General features: G+C 39.5%; 2 protein-coding genes across 2 annotated transcripts; both read right to left on the reverse strand.

Annotated features, from left to right (window-relative positions):
• Positions 1–607: 607 nt before the first annotated feature.
• On the reverse strand, positions 608–10,424 carry marc1 (mitochondrial amidoxime reducing component 1). Its single transcript, XM_079694802.1, has 7 exons — positions 10,119–10,424; positions 7,439–7,609; positions 6,652–6,814; positions 6,058–6,198; positions 4,076–4,137; positions 2,315–2,386; positions 608–1,612 (listed from the first exon to the last, which is right to left on the reverse strand). The coding sequence occupies exons 1-7, from the start codon at positions 10,367–10,369 to the stop codon at positions 1,486–1,488; spliced, it is 987 nt and encodes a 328-aa protein (XP_079550928.1). The 5' UTR covers positions 10,370–10,424; the 3' UTR covers positions 608–1,485.
• A 1,900-nt stretch (positions 10,425–12,324) lies between these two features.
• kcnk3b (potassium channel, subfamily K, member 3b) lies at positions 12,325–19,441 on the reverse strand. The gene is given in 4 exon segments (XM_079694801.1): positions 12,325–17,642; positions 17,645–18,022; positions 18,025–18,051; positions 18,979–19,441. Coding segments are annotated over 4 exon segments (1,149 nt in total). The 5' UTR covers positions 19,262–19,441; the 3' UTR covers positions 12,325–17,181.
• Between the last annotated feature and the right edge of the window lie 2,545 nt (positions 19,442–21,986).

Raw genomic sequence — 21,986 nt, forward strand, 5'->3', positions numbered from 1 at the left:
GCATGATTACTGATCGGGGATATTTGGCAGAGGACCAAGGGCTCCACAGGTTTGGGGGCCCTGGAGGAGAGGCTAGTATTTCTTGTTGGGATGTCACAGCAGAGGCCAAAAAGAGCCGCAAAACTATCACAGAGATATAGGACTCAAAATGTCTGAAAACATGCATCTTAAGAGACACAAAATTACTAAATAAAAATGCAAAAAGGCCACAAAAGGTGAGAATCTCCTCAGAAATATGCAAACAACCAAAAAGAGACACAAAAAAGCCAACTAGGAGACGCAATACACGGCAAAGAGACACAAGAGGACTACAAAGAGACACAAGAGGACTACAAAAGAGACACAAGAGGACTACAAAGAGGGACTCCAAAGAGGGACTAACGGAGCGAAACACAGGCCAAAATCAACCAGAGACAAAGATAATCTCAAAGAGACACAAAAATTACCACCAACAATCAAAGAGAGGCACAGAGAGAGACGCAAATGTCCACCAAAATATGTAAATAAACCAAAAAAAGAGACACAAAGAAGAAACTTAAAATGTCTAAAGCAGGGGTTTAGACACAGTGGGCCAAAATAAAAAAAAGGGTTGCTAGTCGAGAGCCGGACTGGTTCAATGTTTATTGCAGAACTTATTGAAATGAACTTATTGCACATATTAAACCTGGAACTAACAAAGCTTAAATGATTGCCTATAAAAACAACATTAAACATTAAATAATCAGTTGCATTCATTTCTTATGGCTCTATCTGCAGCTTTTCCAGAGTCATTTCTTATGATCACATTTTCCCACAGGACAACAACAGCTTCAACAAAACTATTTCCCTCAAAGAGAAACCAAACATGCCCTGTTGTCGTGAGAGAGAAAGTGCAGAAGGAAACATCCATTAAACTCAGTGTGCTGCTCTGTGATGCTAGCTCAGATACTTGGCATCTCATCTTGGGTGCAAGTTCATCAATGTTTGGGCTCAGGCTCTGAGCTGAGGAGACCCTCAGGATGGAGTGAAGGTGTGCGTGTAATATACCGGAGGGCCAGATCTAATAGGAATTAGAAATTATCCTGCGGGCCGAAATTAAACCCACCAAGGGCCTGATTTGGCCCCCGGGCCTTGAGTTTGACACATGTGGTTTAAAGAGATCCATCTTTACAATAAAAGAGACACCAATGGAGGACACAAAGATGCAAAACAACCAAAAAGAAACACAAGAGGTGACAATTCTTTAATTCAAGCACCGGTAGTGTTACAAAACGACTGATATCACATATACAGTATGCATTCAAATGGAACAACACCACATGTTTGTTACTGTACTTTCAACAGCTTTTCCTCATATGTGTGAATCACAGCACCATTTTAATTTGTGCTTCTCTAGAAAATACAGCGTGCACACAACATCAACAACAAGTGCTTTCTTCAGTGTGGATCAGCAGGGATTATACCGTGAAAGTGTTAATAGTTATCATGTTAGTCCCTCTCCTTTCATCAGCGGCTGATCTTGTACACGACGTCTCCGACCTGCAGGATCCCCGTCTGCTTCACCCTGAGCAGCTGTCCGAACAGAGGAGACTTTTGGTAGATGTGCTGATCCGAGGGTTTGCACAGGCGATAGCTGTGAAAGAAATGTAACCAGGAAGAGTTTTAAGGCTTTTAGTGTGAAGTCAGACGGGGAAAAAAACACTTTTAGTTTTTAGAAATACACTTCCTTGAGGGAAAGAGTCCACGTTGGTGCGTTTGACTGACCAAACTCATTAATGATAAAGAAACCACATCTAAATTAACTAACGAGAGGAAAATAATAGAAATACAAGATTAGATACATCAAAAATGACACAGAACTCAATGATGCTACATAAATACTTAAATAAGAGTCGTTCAAGTCAGTACTGAGAAAAACAGCCAAATGTTAAGCTTTGAATTTGGATTGCATGAAATCAGAGCTGCACAGATCAGCCAAGAAATTAATTAGAAAGTTGTCAGAAGAACTATATTTGTAATAAGTTAACTGCTATATGCAAGAAAATGTCAGAAAAAGCTGTTTCCAGCCTCTGAAATATAGATAATTGCTGCTTTTCTCTGTTTTATATCAAATGATGTGAATATGGACAGACACAACTTTGATTTAAGAACCTAGGATGGACGTTATTCACCATTTACTGATATTTTATATATTAAATGATTAATCAACAATGAAAACAATCCTAAATTGCAGCCATACATGAAACACAAATGTTCCCAATGTATGCTGAAGTGTGATAAACATTTGCGATTAGAAAAATACACTTCCTCTTATAATATTTGAGAGGAATTGTACCTTTTCAGTGTGTCCAGAGGCTCCTTCCTGGAGATCACTCCCGTTTCAGGATCAACGGTGGTGAAAACACACCTGGAAAACATCAGAAGTCAAATTTCATCCTGCAGCCAATCACAGAGGGTGGAGGGGTCTGTATTCATTGTTGTTGTGCAATTAATGTACACAAAGCTGCTCGTGCTAAACCGGAAGAACTAAGTCAGGGGTGTCCAAACTACGGCCTGGGGGCCATTTTGAATCGGCCCTCACTCAGCAAATTAAAAAAGTATAATGACTTAAGTATAATAAACTTCTGCTTTTCTTATATTGTACTTCTTAGATAAATTATGTTCAAATATATTACAAAGTATTCATGTTGACTCATAAATATATTAATTATCACATCTTACCACAAAGTCATTAAGTTTGGTGTTTTATAACTCACCCATTTTTCCTCAAGGACATGAACTTTAATTATTTTACTCCTTGTTATCTTTAAATTAAAAAAGTATAATGGAATATGGCCCACAAATGAAACGTGTGCTTGTCTTATAATGTACTTGTTAAATATATATGTTCAATATTACACAGTAGTATTCATGTGTTAATGAGACCACTTTTCAAATAAATTCAGTCAATTAAAGGGGACCTATCATGCAAAATGCACTTTTTGATGTCTTTTCTACATAAAGATGTGTCCCCGGTGTGTCGGGGAACTCACGCAGCGTCAGAAAATAAAACCCCCTCTCTTTTCCTCCGTACCCAAATCTCTAAAAACGGGGGAACAACGGAGCTGATCCAGATTTGCGTCCGATATGACGTAATATCTGAAATGTGGACCCACGGCCCAATCAGAAACGTTGCTATCAGAAACAATGCCCGACTGTTTTGGACGTAATATGGTCGGTGTTTACATTAGCATGGCTAACACTCAGAGCTAACCTGTACTGGAGAGCATGTGTGTGAAGAAGCAGGAAGTAAAAAGGAACTCACCTTGTGGTATAACCGGCAAGAGAGAAAGCCTTTGAGCTCCATACTGTTTCAGAGAGAATCCTTGATAATCCATGATATGGCGTTTCATCACGGCAGTATTTAGTTTAGACAGTAGCTGCCGGGTCCCGCATGAGCTCAGACCCCTACTATTTATTTTAAAGCTTTATACCCAAATCAGCACTTTTGAAACAGGAAGTGAAATAGAGGGATATGAGGCATGGCTAGAATGGGTGATCTGTTTGGTATTTGGAGCAAAACACTTCATAGACATGTTTTTTGTATATCTGAGACCTATGCTATTGCCTAAAAATAGCATGATAGGTGACCTTTAAAGTTGAAAACATGTTCTAACAAATCTTAAGTTGATAAGAAAAAAGCCCAAATACAAATGTCCATAACAACCTTTAAATCAACCCTTCATATTTCCTCTTATCATAAGCAATCTGAAGCTTCTGTTTTAAGGGATGCGCTGCCAACAAAATAAAGTCAACCCTCTGGAGAGCTGTGATACAGGCTGTTGTGTTTCTTAAAGAATTTTCAAGTATCAAGAATCATTTACCTCCATGTGATTGATTTTGCTAACTTACAACTGAACTTATGAGGCAAAATACCTCTAGTGAGCGGCCCAGCCCTTCGTATATTCTTCTGTACGTGGCCCTCGGTGAAAAACATTTGGACCCCCCTGATCTACGGACTAACACATGCATCTGAACCGGAAGTGGGAAAAATGAGCGGCTACATAAGGTGACAGGATAACGTGATTAAATCTGTGTGAAGCGTGCTCTGAGTTACCGTCCACATGACTTCACACGCTGAAGCCTCACGCTGCCGATCTGGATATCTACCCACGAGTCCTGAAAAAGAGAAACAGTTTGAGTTAAATTTAGTCCGCGCTGCTCACACTGAGAGGGATTAGTCACGAGAGAAAATCGTTTCTCCTACACACGAGGGAAAACCTTCATCTGATCGGTTAGACAGTGTTTAAGGTGATAAAGAATAGATTTGATTAAATACAGTTGACTAAATAATTGGATGTTAATATTGTAGGGTTGACTGCTTTCATTACACGATGATGTTCATGATAAATAATCCATCTTATCTTCTAACGTGGATATAACGACTCGGGTAAGTAGTGCTAGACTGTAATGCTGCCTCTGGCTAATACAAGACATTTGTTTATTAACAAAGAAAGTACAGCTTGCACAAGTTTACTCGGGTAAAAGCACACAAGTGTCAGCGTCAAAGTACAAAAAGGTTAAAATACTTTATACAATATGAATTATATTGCTTTTTTAAAACGTTATATACTGTGAAGTTTCTTTGGAATTTCACCAATTAAGTTTATTTTATAATAATGTAATTTGTTTTCTCAGATATTGTGTTATTTCTTGAGCTTTTATGACAGAAAAAACCTGATATTTTAAGAAGGAAAACCTCCTGATCTTTGCAGGACTGCCTTGGTGTGTTTGGATTTCTGTTCAGAGGGATCAGGGGCCTCATTCATAAAGCCGTGCGTAGGATTGGCGTGGGAAGGTTGCTTACGTAGGACAAAGCAAATAAATACACACCGACACTTTCCGATTCATAAAAGACTGCGTTTCCCTTTATAAATCACAATCGACTCGAAATGCGGTGCAGCTTGTGCGAGCTTCACGTAACGCCCATATTTGCCTATAAATAGTCAAAGAAACGCCCTTTCATTCATTTTGACTGACTGCATGGAGAAGATCGCAGGAAATGACGACAGAACAGCTAAAAAGAACATCTCACACCGTGTCAGATTCTGGTTATTCTGGGGAGGTGGAGATAAATCATATTGTTTGGTGGATGCAGTGTGAACCAGAGTAGCAGCATGGAGGTCGGATCGTCACCAAAATAAATAAATAAGTGAGTGGTCCGAAAAAGGTTCATGACAAAAAAAATACACATAGCCTTCCTCAGGAAGTGTGTTTGTACCGGGGACAGGAGACCCCCCCTTGATGAGAAACTGTAAGAAATGATCGGGGAATCCCTCCGGAGTGGAGTCATGACGACTGGATCTGAATTATGTTTTTGTATTTGGTGGTTTGTGTCCCAGCTGTCGATCAGTAACTAAATATCCATAATCCACCAGTTAAAGAAATACAACTAATGTGTTGTGTTATATTAGCTGTTCAATTTACCACATGTGGTGTTCTTAGTTTCCATACCTCCTGTGTTTTACGAGCGACTTGTCAAGTAGGCGGCGAACGGCATAAAACACAATAGTATATAAAACCATGCTCGTATCTACAACCTATAGAAAAAAAAAAGGGCGTCAGTTTAAAGTAATTCTGTCCTCCTGCTTACCGCATCATTTATGAGAATACATTTCTTAACAAGAGAACATCATCGAGGGGTGATCAATAACATATCCGTATTTATTTATTTCTCCCAGTTATGTGTTTGTGTGCACTGAGGAGTCTCAAACAGGCGTTTGTTAAATCATTTTAAGATTGGCTTTAATCAATGTGTGAAAGTGAATTCTTCATATATGATAAATGAGAGGTAACATTTTATTTATGGTATTATTTCCACATATTTCTCTCCATTCTTTCTTCTGCCAACGGTGTCGCAGTTTCTCGTCTCTCCCGTTTTTGTGCTTAGTGCGTACGCATGGGTCAGAGTTTGCGTGGAGGACCGTACGTTTTCCCGTCAAGTTAGTATTTTATGAATCGTAAACAGTGCGTAGAAACTGTCGCACGCCATCTTTTAAATGAGGCCCCTGAGCTTTATTCACAGATGTTGAAACCCACCTCAGCGAAGGCTTCACAGTCACTGATCACAATGTTTGGGCGGAAACGCTTGGCAGTGACGTCTTCCTCCAGCCGGCTGCTCAGATCCTGCAAGGAGGCCTCGGAGAGGAGCATCACAGGAGCCTCGTCCGAGTACGCCACCTAGTGGAGAGAAATAAACCCTGTTCTTCTGCTTGGGGCATTCTGGGAACACTTAAACTGTGAACAGCTTTAAAAAAGCAGAAATTATGTTCTTTTTTTTCTCAAAACTTTTTACAAATATAGTTTTAATTTGATGGCAAGGCTGTTAAGAAATCACAAAGCCAGAGGAGGGGCTGATATTATTGAGTAAAAACTAAATATCTTAATCTTGGACTTTTCTACATTTTTTAATGACTTCATTATCTCTGGGAAAATTCAGATAAGTTGTTTTTTAAATTTGGGATTTTTACTCCTAAATGTAACACTTTAATCATATAGTTCTTTTTTTTTCCTCAGAACGTTTCACTCCTCTCCTGACTGTGTAATTATTACTTTGTTTTACCTACAATGGCCTTCTTAAATAGGGGTATTCAGTCAAAGCGTTAAAATGTGGGACTCAAAGCCACACTTCACCTCGAAGGGAAGGAGCAGCGGCTCAGCGTCCTGAGACTGCCTCCCTTTCATCTGGGGTTCAAAGTGCACGAGGCGGAAGGTCTGCTCCTTCCCCAGGAACCGGATCAGCCAGCGGGACGCTTCCTCTCCGCAGTCCCGACCCTGGATGTCCGCTCCGAAAACTCTGCAGCACAACCATAACAACAAAAACATAATGCATACATAGGAGACAAAATAACAAATATGGAACCAATAACGTGGTATCTTTTATAACTGTCTTTGGGAAATAATAGGATCTAGAAATCCTGTGTTTGAGCTGAAACAACATGACAGCACTCAAAGGAATTCAGTGCAAAATACAATATAAATAACTCTTAACTCTCATCTTCTGTTACTTTGGACTGCAGCTTTGCTATTGGAATCGGATAATTACATTTAAAAAACCTTCTCATTTCTGTACGAAGAAAATGGTTTGGTTTATTGAAGCAAATGTACTTTAATGAGTTGTTATCCTCATGGCTGTTTGCACCTATTGTAAGTTGGTTTGTAAATGTATTGAGAGTCAGACTCGATTAGACCCCGATGTTGGAGCTGCAGTCGATCACGTTGTTGTTCAACAAAAAAAGAAAAAAGTTCTCATTGATTACAAAGCCCTCAAAATTGTTTGACTTTTGACTTTTTGAAGCTAATGTACTTGAAGGATTTCTTGCTGTTCAGAGTTGGCTGATTCAGTTATTGTAAGGGGCTTTGTTTAAAAGCATCAGCTGAATGAACAGTTATGTATTGACAGTCAGAGATGTTGTTGGACCTGCAGTCGATGACGCTGTTGTCGGGCGGATTGACGGGGAATCTCAGCTCCTCCATGTCCGGGCCGCTCAAACAAACATGGCCGTCCTCGCAGGTCAGAGAGAGGAGGACCAGGCGAGGCTGCTGTCGGCCCGTCACCATGTGACCTTCCTCCGTCACCACCAGCCAGTGTCTGCAGGGAAACAGACATTAATACAGGAATCATACATGAAACATGGTTCTGTAAGGAAGGCCTGCAGTTTTTCAGATGTGTATTTCACTCCATATGTCCGTAGATCAGGGGGGTCCAAACTTTTTTCACCGAGGGCCACATACAGAAAAATATACGAAGGGCGGGGCCACTCACTAGAGGTATGTTGCCTCATAAGTTCTGTTATAAGTTAGCAAAATCAATCAAATGTAGGTACATGATGCTTGTGAGTGTTGGCAGCTCATCCCTTACAACACAAGCCTCATATTGATTATAATAAGGAGAAATAGGAAGGGTGTATTTCAAGCTTGTTATAGAAATAAGTCATTGGGCTTTTTTCTTATCAACTAAGATATGATAATGTTACCAACTTTAATTGAATTTATTTGTAAATTGGTTTCATTAACACATGAATACTACTGTGTAATATATGTTTACAACATGTATTTTTATGAACTACAATATAAGACAAGCAAAAGTTTCATTTGTGGGCCATATTCCATTATACTTTTTGAATTTGCTGAGGGCCGATTCAAAATGGCCGTAGTTTGGACACCCCTGTATAATAGACGATTGGACAATGTAAAAAATCTGCAAGGGGAAGAAATAACAACGAGTAAAATAATTAAAGTTCATGTCCTTGAGGGAAAATGGGTGAGTTTTTGTGTTGCCATAACTTATTCTCTCTCCGTTGGTGCGCGGGGCTAATGCTAATGCTAATAATGCTAATGCCACAAATACAATGGCGGCTTCACAAAACTAACCAAAAAAAGCAATTCGCCCAGCCAATAGAAATTGGTACTTTTTTGGTACGTTTTTGGTACCACCTCTCTAGCAGGCACTAAAAATGGGGGTAAAAGTTCCCGGCAACATAAGGGGTACTAACGGAACTAAAACGGGAAAAGTACGGGGAAAAGCACTCCGGTGTGAACGCGCCTAAAGTCAAATTCTGAGAAAAAAGTCAAATTTGAGATGCATTATGGGCAATGTGCTTCTGTAAATCGCCATGTAACCGTATAATAAACATATTATATTCTTTCAGAGCTCTTGCGGGGCCACAGAAAATGAAGTTGCGGGCTGGATTTGGCCCCCGGGCCATGAGTTTGACACCCCTGCTCTAAACCCTTGTGTGAAGTAATGGCAAAGGATATAGTACATTGGAGCATTACAATTGCCATTACAATACTAGTATTATACTTATTGACATGTTTATGTTGATTATTGACTGAGCCATGCAGAATCCAGACACCCTCGTGAGTTTAGGCAACATTTTTATTTTGTATTCTTAATTTTCTTGTGCAGGGTGAACTCAAACTGTCCTCTCAGCTTTTCCCTCTCATCTCACTCACATTTGTATATCATAATGCAGTAGTATTTATTCTACTGTGCAGTGTGTAATTGAATGATTAACTTATCATATGCATGCATATGTAGTCTTTTTCTTTGCATGGTAAGAATGTTGTACGTTGGAAGAGCCTTTCTTTGCCAAAACTCTATGGTTATTGTGCAGATGTTGAATAAAGTATTTCCACTGATGCTATGCCACCTGATTTTCCCTCCAAGGACAAATAAAGGTTTATCTTAACTCGAGTGCTAACTTTCCACTGCCCGGAAATAATTAACCTTTAATCTCATTATCTCAGTGATCCTGCCGAAAGATAGTGTTGAAATGTTTGTTTAACTTGATATAGTGATTTTTAAGTGGTGGAATAAGTATTCAGATACTTTACTTGAGTAACTGTACTTAAAGTATAAAAAGTAAATTATATTATATTTATGTATGTGACATTTGTAGATAATATTGTTGCATCAAGGAGCAGGTTACTGTTAAAATGTACTGACAAACACATTTCTGATTGACTTTTTGTAAAATATTTAAATAATTTGACTCCTTTGTGACTTTAAGAGTTAGTCCTAGTTTAATTTAGTTAAATGTAGTGGAGTAAAATGACATTAGCTACCTTTTAAATGTAGTGGATTGGAAGTATAAAGTAGCATACCATGAAAATACTCAAGTACAAGTACCTAGAGAAAACTGTACTTAAAGGTGGGGTATGTAATTTATTTCAGAAACACTTTTTATTATATTGTTGGAGGAGGGGATCTGTAAGGAAGTGGCAGATTTTTTTCGGCTGCGTAGTTTCAAATACTAGCGCACTCGAGCTGGTTTCTCCAAAATTACATACTCCACCTTTAAGTACAGTAGGCCTACTTGTAAATAAATGTACTTATTTACTTTACACATTGCAAATTCCTACATTAAATCGAAAGTGTGGCTCTCCAAAGCAATGATATGCACCAACAATAACAACATATCAACCTTTAACCTCACTGATCCTGCAGAAAACTAGTGTTGAAATGTTTGTTTAACTTGATAAGGCGAATTCGTCTTTCATTTCAATGCCGACTTTTAAATTAGATCAAAGTGTTCTTCTCCACAGCACACTTGCATCCAGAATCCCACCATAAGATCCAACTTCTTAACTCTCACCGATCCTGCAGCTCTCCAAACTTCAGGCCGATTTGGAGGCACTCCGCCAGGGGAACAGACACGGCTCTGCCAGACTTCAGCGGGTGAATGAGGAGCTGAGACACTACGCCCACACGGACTACTTTTTCGGGCTTTCGCAGGTATTTATAACCGAGGCCGAGTCCCAGAAAAGCGACGCCGGCTCCCCCGATGAGGAGGGCGGCTTGCTTGTTTTGTGCAAACGCGTTCAGGGCCAGGGTCTTCAGCTCCATGTCGCTGGGGAACACAGCTGCTTCTCCTCGGAGTCTGAACCCACACTGTGGCCCAATTCAAAACCACGCCCTACGCCCTACGCCCTACCCCTCCGTGACGGAGTGAACTCCGTGGACTGACACTCGCAGCTCAACGAGGTTCCCTCAGGACTGTCAGATGGAGGGTATAAATACAGCGGCAAGCTTTGGGACAAACTCCCCTCTCTCTGGCAGAAACAGGAAATGCCGTAACTGTATGTAACAACGGTTTCAAATCAGCATCTCTTAGACAAAAAATAAAAATGTATAACTAAAATAAAACTCCAAACATCTTTAATTGTAATTGTTTAGTTTTAAACCTGATTTTTTATAAGATTCTTAGTTTTTGCAACAGTCTGTAAATATACACAACTTTTGAACTATTGCTCCTGTGGGGATTGCCCACAGTATTGAGTATGTAAGTCGCTTTGGATAAAAGCGTCTAACAAGTGACATGTAATGTAATGTTAGCCCTATACAACCTAAAATGAACTGTTGTTTAGCTATAGCCTACTTTAAAAATCAATGTGATGAATTTGATGTTGCCCAAGGCTTCATCGAAGAAACTTGCGTTTGCAGAAACAGGGATCAAAAAATGTGTTATACTTATTTTAGTTGAAAACATGAAAAAGCGCACTTTTAAAGTGTCCAAACTGGCACATATAAGTGACAGGCACCTTTAGTTTTAACCTGCACAGAAGGTGACGTAATGCCATTGCTGACCTCCTCCTTCTCTGTGAAACTATTTCTGTCGTTGACATAGATACCCACGACTATGTCCAAATTAAAAAAACAGCAGATGCTCCTGCCACAGGGGGTCAATACAGGGCTTTTCGAATGGATACTCCTTCTGTTGCTTTTCTCCGCACTTCTAATGGCTGAGAGCCGATTCACACGCCGGCTCAGGGCCAGGCTTTACAATCTGGTCTGATGTTGCAGTGGCAAGCAAACAAATGTATCATATCTTAATTGTGGTGATTTTAAATGTGTGATTTCATCCATTTTTAGACTCATGAGGATAGTTTTGTACAGTATATTCCTGATTTTGTGCTCATTCACTGTATTCATGCCATTTCCTGCATCATTGCCACATTATTTTCATATTGAGTCATATAAAGTACATATATAACACAATATCTTGGGACTAATATAATTGTTAGTGCTATTTAAATGATATGATGTGAAAAAATGCAGGAGTTTTCACCAGATGGTTGAGCTCCATTTGGGAACACATAATGAACCTATAAATATCTTATAGTGGGCGCAGTCGCATAGAAAATAGAAAAATCACTTTAACTCTAGAGACATTTGGTTTTCTTGTACAATGCACGTACTGCCTTTAAGGGCTAAAGATCACACTAGAAATGAATTTGAACTAATTTAAATTTCATCTTGAATATACAACCAATTTACATTGTTCTTTTCAGGAAAGTTATTTAAGATTTTGAGGGAATTATTAAGATATTATATACCCCTAAAATATTCCAAAAAGCCAAGCTGTATTAACAAAACAAGAAACAACATTAGAGGTGTCCTAATTGAAAAGCATTATCAACAGTATTTAATTTAATCTGAAGTATTTCCGTTGTATTCTTCGCCTAGTTCTCACATGATGATGAGTTGTATAATATACATAATGCCGCATACTATGACACAATAAATACCCGCCATACTTGGTGCTTGTCGTGACTAACCTGCTGTAGGTTGTCCAGAGCTGGACTTCAGTCAGGATTCACAGGGGGAAACCATCTGGACCCAACGGTCATTTCTATACATTCAGCAGGCTTTTCTCACACCGCACAGGCTGAGGAACAGCTTGAAGACGCTGAAACCACATGACTACATCTTATACTTGTATTGTGTACAGTCATGCAAAAGTCCTCTCTTTAAAATAATGATTCATCAGGACAGCCACGACAAACAACAAAACAAAAAAACAGAGTTATTGGATACAATATCCATCTTTTTAATATGTTATATGGATGTTCTAATCTAGAGCAAAATAGTATAATATTGTTCTGACATAGATTTGAAGAGTGTGATTAATCTTGACGAACAAATTATAAGTCTCAACTGTGCACACGTCTCTTGGCAAGTTAAGATTTTAAAAAAGTACAATTACTTCAAGTACGTAGGCTATAGGTGTTCAAGTACTTTGACCCCTGTCATATTTTAACAGAGAAACCTGTTCATTATTGTGCAGCAAAGTTTAAAACTAATACAGTACTTGCATAAAATATACAGTAGGGTGCTGCTGTTAAAAGCAGAAAATGTCCTTGTCCATTATCACATTCAAACAGTACTTTTGTGTTTCAGAAGTCCATCACAACAATCCGTTTCCATAACTTCCTTAATCGGCATCACAGCCAGATGAAATAGTACGTTTTTATGTTAATTTGGCGTCAAATCGCTGTTATTTCCACCCACAATGCAAAGCAATAAATATCCAGAAATAATCCATCTTCAAATCTTCCCCCATTCCCATCTCTTCTGACTCTGACTTCGTTTCATAATATTGGGAATATTGTACTTTGTTTCATAATATTGGGAATATTGTACTTTTTTCACAGCAACCATTTTTCTGCAGAATGAGTATCTTTGTACTTCTACTGAAATCATACTTGTCAACCCTCCCGATTTTCGCGGGAGACTCCCGATTTCATTGCCCTCTCCCGGTTTCCTCCCGGGGTCCTATTTCTCCCGCATTTCTCCCGATTTCTGACAAAATCAGATTTACTCAGGACTGTTTCCAATCGGACTTTAATACAGCTACACCATTGTTTGGTTTCCATGGTAACACGTCTCTTTAGTAGCGCGCACAACTGAAAGTCTGAGAGGGTGAGGCAGATATTCACAGAAAACAGAACAAGAATCGACAACTACTCTACTCTCTGCTCACTCCTTTCCTGTAAAATACAGGTCCAGCCCTCACATATGCTCCATCAAGGACGGTGCTACAGGCCGCAAGGCAGTGCACTTACAACTACAATAAGCATGTTAATGTTAATCTAACAGCTCCGGCGATCCACTAGCACAAACATTTAAGAAAGCCCTTTTTCCCTAAATTAAATTAAGGTTTGATCCCGAAATGTGTCAGTTATCTCATTTGCAGCTGCCATAAATAAACGTCAAATCATGCCAACACCAAAATAAGCCCAGAAATACAAGGAACTGTATCTTAGGGTGGGTATTTTTTGTCTACTATGGCATATATCTGTGTGATTGACAACCAGTTTGTTATCCATTGTACAAACACACAAAACCTCGTCCCATCTGCCACTCCAAACTGCTCCTAAAATTACTTTGCATCAACTGTCTGAAATAGATGTGATTTAGACAGACAAACAACAAGAATATCTGATGGGTTTTGTTTGATTGCCTCTGATTTTATGTAAGGTAATTTAATGAATTAAACACCCAATATATAACATGTTAATAAGTTACTTTTAGAGGTTCTAGTAAGATTACTTTTATAAACCTTGACAGAGCCAGTTAAGACGTTTCCAGTATTTATGCTAGGCTAAGCTAACAGGAGGCTTTTTGGGCCTAATTAAATAGCTAACAAGTAACATGTTTAAAAAGTGAGAGTGTTATCAGTCTCTCATCTTTAGCTTAATCTCTAGCTTCATCATAGTCCTATCTTTACATTAATCTTTAGCTTAATGTTTAGCTTAATGTTTAGCTTCCCCTTTAGCTTCACGTTTAGCTTCATCTTTAGCTTCATCTTTAGCTCTATTTTTATCCTTTTCTTTTGCTTAATCTGTATCTTTAGGGTACAGGCATACATGTGGAGTTTATTGTCTCATTTAGCAGTTAAGCCAAAAACCTTTCCCCCCTAAACAAACAATAAACAGCGTGTTAGCAGTGAAGTGTTGTTGGAGCTATTTTTATCTGAACTTTTGACAGAGCCCGGCTGTTTCCTCTGCTTTCAATTGTTATTCGAAGCTAAGCTAACCTCCCCCAAACTGTTCGCTTAAAGTGTACTTCCCAAGCTTCTGGGCTACAGTTCCTGAAACCACTGTGAAGCCAAGGCTAGATTAATATCAACGACTGGGGGCAACAGGGCTGGACAAATGGACAGAAACCCCTCACACTGCAGCCAACCGCTTTTGTTAATGTTGGTCTTTTTTAAAGCTTTTTTCAGTCGGTGCCGCTGAGTGTCTACTTGTGATCATCCTGCTTCTGTGTTAATGCAGTTTTACTGTGTTCTGGGTATGTCATCGTGATTTTTCTGAACTTTTCCCACTTGTGTAGTTACATAATGCTGCAGTGTTTGTGACTGATGCACCAGAATTTTGGGCAGAGAGCTCTGAAAAGTCACAATAACAGAGGCAGCTACACAGAAATATGAGTCACGTTGAGCTATCAGAGTGTCAGCTTTAATATATAGTTCTGAGAATCACGATTTCTTATGGTTTTATCTTGTATTAAACCACAAAGTCTAAACTGGTGCTGCATCAATCACAAATAATGTGACTATAACCTCTGAGTTAAACCAGCATGAGATCATTAACAAAAAAACACTAAATGGGAATTTACTGCAGAGCTGAAGTCTTACGGTACGTCTACACTACAGGCATCGAAAAATGCTTTCAACGCTTCGCCCATTCACTTGAATGGGGTGACGTAGAAGATTTTTAATCTTCGCCGAACTGCATTGTGGGGAGCATGGCTTTGCAAGCAATCACGAGCATCTCCCGCCAGTACAAGCGCTAGCCAATCAAACCGCGTGAATGCTGATACCGCAGGTCTTGACTATTTTCCATATGTCATAAAATGGAGGATAAATTAATCATTGCCGTGGCAAGTGTCCCAGTCCTGTATGACTCTACTCTGTTCACCTACCGGGACCTAAACCGGAGGAACCAGGCATGGCGGGAGGTGGCAGAGACAGATGGTGAAACTGGTAGGTTTTCAACAGTTTGGGGAGTTTATATCCAGTTTACTTCGTTGAAGAAGCGGGCTTTTTTTTGCTTTGTATGCCGGGGGCGGGCGGGAGATGCCTGATTGGTTGTTGGTCGCGAGAAATCGCCAAGCCTCAGACACGCCCAGCTTCAAGATTTTTTGATGCCTGTAGTGTAGACGGGCCGTTAAACCCTTTCCTTCCAAAATTAGCGCAAGCATGCAGTTTTTTTAAACACCAGAAAACCTGCTAAAAATAGGCGATAAACTCCTTTTCCATTCCCCGTAGACAAATGTGTCTTTCTATGATTTTCAGGTTTGACAAATGCACCATAAAGCAGAGATAATGAACAGTAATTTTTTATATATCTATGACTTAGTCAGTCTCTCTTTCAAACTCAAACCATGTGATTCTTTGTCAATGTATTGGGTAAACTTTCTAAGCTGATGGACTTATCTTCAAGTCCATAATGTGCTAAACGCAAGATACATTTATAGTTTTGCATGACTCTTTGTTGAGAAACTCATCTGTCAATCAAATCCCCTAATCGAGTGTTAATTGACTAAGAATATCCTAAGTCTTTTTACAAACAGCAGAAGGACTAAACGAGACCCATTTGTGTTTGAATAAAGTTTGTTTGACGACAATCAGCAATCTAAAATGATTGTTTCTGCCAATGGAGTCTGGTTGCTTTGAGAAGAGCAGTTACAACATGTTCCTTTTCACATTTAACTCTAAGAATTAAGGGGTGGAAATATAAATAAAGATGGATTCATCTTGTCATTCTAGTGTGTTTAACGACAATCATGGAGGTTTAATGACTGTTTCTGTCAATGGACTCTGGTTGTATTGAGTAGAGCATGTTAATTGTATGTTTTGAACGTTAATACAATAATTATCCAAATCCCTGTTGATTTCACAGCATATCGTCAGGAAAGGGGCGAAATGTAGCACGTCCATTGTGTTGTCTTTTTCCCACCAACTCTGATCGGAGCCCTAAAAATGGTCCCAAAATAATAACGAATGCAAACTAGACTTTCCCCGTTCAAGACAAATGCCAGATGTTTTGAAGTCCAGTAGGTGAGGTAAAATGATGTTATCTCTCTATTTCTTATTGTGCAGTTCCTCAGCTGACTCCGCCTGTAGTTCCTGTTGCAGCACCTGTTTACCCTGAACACCTCGTGGTCTGCAGTGTGTGTGCACAGGTAGACGTCTAATTTCACGACTTGTTAACACCCACAGGTTACTTCTACCTTCAAAGAAGTGATGTGCAAACAGACTCAGAGAACCCTTTGAGTAGTTACCTGCAAATGTGTAAACTTAATATGACTTTTAAACATTATAGTTGACTTTTACGTTGGCATTTTGGACTATTTTATTGTCTTTTTAAGTCTTCAGTATATTGTATGCGGCACTCTAAGCGGGGTCTGGGACTTCAGATTTCCATTGCCAACAACAACGCTGTGGCTATTGTGCATATGATAACAATCCTTTGACATTAAAAGTATTGAACGTTTCAAACCCTTTCAAGTTTTGAACGTTTTTGCATAACATGCCGTCAGTTTCTCCATGAAACTCATATATAGTACATGCACGTTCAACCTGTGAAATTCCTCTTCAATGCATTACTATATAAGTACAAGTCTGCATTTCTACAAATATCTCCCTGGTTTGTTTCTTTCGTTGTTCGCACCAAAACATTTTCTTTCATTTTTGCACATCATTGCTTCCAAACATAGCAACCCTTCCTCAAACTGATATTTGAGTTGTCTTGTCCTACTGTTTACTGGGATTATAGCACCACAAACATCTAGCATGTCTCTGCTGTGAGGCCGGCTCTCTGGCAGTCTAGACACATTGTCCTTTGCTGAAATCTGCTGTGTCGAGAGTTTTAAACGGAGCTGCGTCTCTTAAACATCCTGAAAGGAGATAAGAGGTGCAGGCCTGTAGTTATGGAGCTGATGCTCGAGCATTGACGTGGACTACAAACACATCCCGTGGACCCCGGCTCCACGTAGTGAGGACAGTTCCTGCTCTGCTGCATGTAGGGGTTCGATAACATCAGCTCCTGAGGGATGGAGCCCCGCAGCTTCTCCTTGCTCCTGTACCACAAGCAGGAGCATATTGTCTGGAAGTGCAGCACCTCGGTGTAGACGCCTTTCAAATCCTTCGCTTTGGTGGCGTCCTCTGCTAAAGAGGTGGAGGCCGAGAGGGGGAGCAGTCGAGCCACCTCTCCTCGGGGTTTACCGACGGGAACGAGCGCGCGTTGCCTGGCGTCCCGTCGCTCGTCCTCCGTGTTCATGGTGAGGAAGCGAAGCACCACCAGGTTGAGGAAGGCTCCGATCACGGTGAGCCCGTGAGGATGTAGACGAAGCAGAAGGCCACGTAGCGAGGGTCGTTCTGCAGCGCGTCGTCCCTCTGCAGCGCCACGTAGTCCCCGAAGCCGATGGTGGTGAGCGTGATGAAGCAGAAGTAGAAGGCGTGCAGGAAGCTCCACCCCTCGCAGTGGGAGAAGGCCACGGCCCCGACACACAGCGTGCTGAGGCAGGAGAAGAAGCCCACCGTCACCATGTTGGCCATGGACACGGCCGTTTCACGCAGGCCCAGGCACTTCTTGGCCTGGTGCAGCAGGTACCTGACGAAGGTGTTGATCCGCTCCCCCAGGCTCTGGAACATCACCAGAGTGAGCGGGATCCCCAGGAGGGCGTAGAACATGCAGAACACTTTCCCGAGTCGCTGCTCGGAGCCGCGTGGCCGTAACCTGAGGAGACATCGCAGGAGACACGTCAGACTGAGAGTTACAAGATGCTGTCTGACGTAGTGTGGCAAAGACTGGAGATTTGGCTTTGGCTGGTTGAAATGATATCAGAAAAGCAGTTTTGAAATGCTACAAATTTACTTTTACAAGTAGAAATTACACTTTGACGAGTAAAAGCTTAGGGCACATAATATTTAAACTATTGAAAAGATTTAAGAATAAAAAAGGAGGATAGATTGCAGGTTACACGTCAGACTGTGAGTTACAAGATTATATCTGACGACATAGGATGAGGCAAGGACTGGACATTTAGGTTTTGAAAGTTGGAATGATATCAAAAAAGCACTTTTGAAATGCTACAAATGTACTTTTACATGTAGAATTTACACTTTGATGAATACAAACATAATATTTAAACTATTGAAAAAAATCTAAGAAAAAAAATAAAACTATTAATAAACTAAAATATTTATATTAAAAGATAAAGCCCTTTAAAATAGATCTATCCTACTTCTCCAGTGAAGCTGTATTCATTATTATTGATTAGGTCATTTGGTCACAGGACATAGAAATCATTCTTTATCTTAAAAATAAAACATGAAAAACAAGGACATGAAAAAAAAAAAAATTCAGATTTTTTGATAAAAAATATGTAAAATTACCACAAAAAAAATTATATTAAAAAAAAAAACATTTAGTTGAGCAAGGAGGCACTGTTACTGACTTTACGCACTTTGTATCGTCTATGTAGGCTTTTAGGATTCCCTCATCACTTGAACAATGCCTATGTATTTATTATATCATCCCACAAAGTTTCTCCATCTTGTTTTGTACTTGTTTACTGTCTTTGCCTCTGAATCGCTGAATTACACCTCAGCGCAGCCCCCTCTCTCATGCTCTTAATGTGGAAATAAATGAACTTCCGCTCACCTATGGTTGTGATCACAGTGATGGCGAAGTAAAAAGACCCCGCAAACTTCCACTGCACGCCGGCTTTGTGCGGTTTGAGCTGCACGACGACGTGTTCCAGCTCCTCGAAGTCCCCTTTGGATAAGTTGTATTTACGCATGAGTTCGTGCTTCCTGGCCTCCAGCTTCCTCTTGTGGCTTTTCTCCTGCTTCGACTCCAGGGTCTCAAACACGGCCGCCCCCACCACCAGGTAAGTGAGGATGCTGATGATGAGGGCGAGGGTCCGGGCGTTTTGTCTCTTCATGGTAAGTAAATAAAAATAAAAATGGAGAGACACTTCTTTTTTGTTTCCCCTGCGTCCTTCCTGCTCCTCCTCGCGTATCCAACAGAGGGGTTTGTGACTTTTGGAGCCGGAGCTGTTCTCAGCACCACCCCCACATCACAGTTGGGCTGATTCTGTATTTGGAGTATTTGTCACAGACTTATATTTAGATCTGCCAGGGGTGAAAGAAGTACTCAGATATATAACTTCAGAAAAAAAGTATGCAAAATGGTCCAAATATTGACTTAAATGACCAAAAGTGAAAGTAGTAATTGGACAAAGGACATATTTGACATGAGAAAAAGTATGAAAAATGGCTTTAAATATATACTTAAATCACAGAAGGTAAAGGTCTTCATGCATATTGGCAGTGGTGGAAGAAGTATTCAGATGATTTACCTTTAAAAAAGAGTAAAAAATCATACAAATATTCACATAAATGGTCAAAAAAACTTAAAATAAAACAATGCTGCATTGACTTTGGATCGCTGATATGGCAGCTGGGGTCGTTCTACAGAAAAGGTGGAAGTACTGTCACTTACTTTTGCAGACACCAAAATACATGACGTTGATCTAATGCTCACATTCATTATATATGTTGAATAAATAGAGATTGTCTTTGCAATGGTACTAAATAAAAAAATGAAAAAAATTGTTTTATACATAAATTGCAATTTATTTAAAATGCCAAGTTCAAGGAACTGCCTTGTCACTTTGATCATACATGGAAGTGGAGCCTATAGTTTTCAATTAAAATATTTTTTTTTCAATAAATGAACCTCATTCATATTTACATAATAATAATTATAACACTGAAATGGTAACAAAAAACGCAAATTATTATTAATAATATCCATTAAATTTCAGTCACCCAAAATTACGTCATTGGTGTTACTGCTACACAAAACGCTTTTATTTTGAAGTAATGTACTGTCTCTGAAGTGCCTCCTGTAACAAGAGATCATCTGAGGCAGTGCAGTGGACAAAGACATAAGGAAAGTCAGATACTTCTTACTTTGTTTGTTAATGGTGTCATTTTATCTTCAAATTTTACGTGCGTCTTTCAAGTCTGTCATTAGTGGTACTCATTGCATAGCCCTAGGGGTGAACATTTGAATGGGAACATGTATTGTATTGAAGAGTTAAACGATTTTGATATTGACTGAAGCCATATTTGGTCTGACACATTGCAGCCATTTTGTTAAAATTTTACTTTTCTTCCTGGTAACACGTAACACCATTGACGTTCCTATGTAAATAAGCATTCTATAAAGTGTAAAAATAATAAAAATAATACAAATACTTTAAGCTCTACTTGTTGTGGATTCATCAAGTTAAGAGTTAGTTATTGCTATTTAACAAGTTTTAGATGTGTTTAGAAGGAATATATTTCAGCAGATTTGTATCACCCAGATTTCACCTTTTCTGTAGAATGACTCAGCTATTGAAAAAATCCAGGAGTTCTCTCAAATATTCATATCTGTTAAAAATATATATAAGTGAAAGTAGTCAGTATGCATAATGGCAGTGGTGGAAGTACTCAGATTCTTTGCTAAAGTAAAAGTACATATCGTATGGTCTTTTAAAGTAGGATATTATTTGTAATATCAGAGTATTAGTATTATGAGCACAATGTACGGTGGCTGATAGATGCAAACGTGTTCGAAACACTTCCATTATGAGAAAAACGCTGCCGCTGCAGGAAGGATGCAAATAGGAAAACACAAATGTGCCAAAACATCTACAGCAACTTGAGGAAACATCCAACATTTAGAAATCTTTCACTAACTTGAGGAAACATGCGCAGCGTTTACTAAAAGCTGCACAAACCAAACGCTGCAAGAAGCCAGGGGACACTAAAAAGTGACACACACTTCACATATATATTTGATATTTTATTTTTCTGCTTCATTTATGACCTGTGAACAAGAAGGCACTCATCTCGTTTCTTTCTCCCATGTGACTTTTCTTTAAATATAAAACTTAGTCCTTTATTGACAATTTAATTTTGCAAAGTAGTTCGAACGACGCTTTCTTAAACTAGTTTCCTCTCTCGAGCTTTGTTTGAGTTTACCTTCCTCCAGTGTGAAATCATTTCCACATCCTAACACTGAAGTACTTCTACTGTAATCAAAACATCTGAGTACTGCCAACACAAACACACATATTTCTTACCTGTGGCTTTCCATCCTTAAGAGCTGTCACACTCCTCAGCAGCATTAAGGACTCCCTGAGGGTTGTTAAATATATCTGTGTGTGTACGATAACATATTTGCCCAGTGGTTATTTAAACAGACCGGCTCCACTGGCTGCACCAGTCGTCTAGCAACCTGCTGACAACCATCGCTTTCCAGAGTAAATATTTAAGAAAGAGGCACATCCTTTCCAGGGTGAGCAGGCTGCAGCATTCAACAGGGTGATTATTTGTTTTAAAGAAGAACAAAAAACAAAGATAATACGTGTTAGTTTAATGGTGTGGAAGATTACCCTTTTTTAGAATCATATTAGTATTTAGTGTCTCTACTTTAAAGAGTCCTCTCCTGCTGATGTTCAGGTGTATATCAGTATGTAGTGTCTCTACTTTAAAGAGTCCCCTCCTGCTGATGTTCAGGTGTATATCAGTATGTAGTGTCTTTACTTTAAAGAGTCCTCTCCTGCTGATGTTCAGGTGTATATCAGTATGTAGTGTCTCTACTTTAAAGAGTCC

The sequence above is a fragment of the Notothenia rossii genome, assembly GCF_949606895.1.
Source record: "Notothenia rossii genome assembly, chromosome: 7".
Classification (NCBI taxonomy): domain Eukaryota; kingdom Metazoa; phylum Chordata; class Actinopteri; order Perciformes; family Nototheniidae; genus Notothenia; species Notothenia rossii.

What these genes read in the sequence shown, in the direction of transcription:
- marc1 (XM_079694802.1), bottom strand. Translation starts at nt 10,369, where the DNA reads ATGGAGCTGAAGACCCTGGCCCTGAACGCGTTTGCACAAAACAAGCAA. An exon ending in ACTGTGAAGCCTTCGCTGAG is followed by an intron (nt 4,138 to 6,057) that starts GTGGGTTTCAAC and finishes TCTCTTTTTCAG; the next exon opens with GACTCGTGGGTAGATATCCA. An exon ending in CGTGTGAAGTCATGTGGACG is followed by an intron (nt 2,387 to 4,075) that starts GTAACTCAGAGC and finishes GATGTTTTCCAG; the next exon opens with GTGTGTTTTCACCACCGTTG.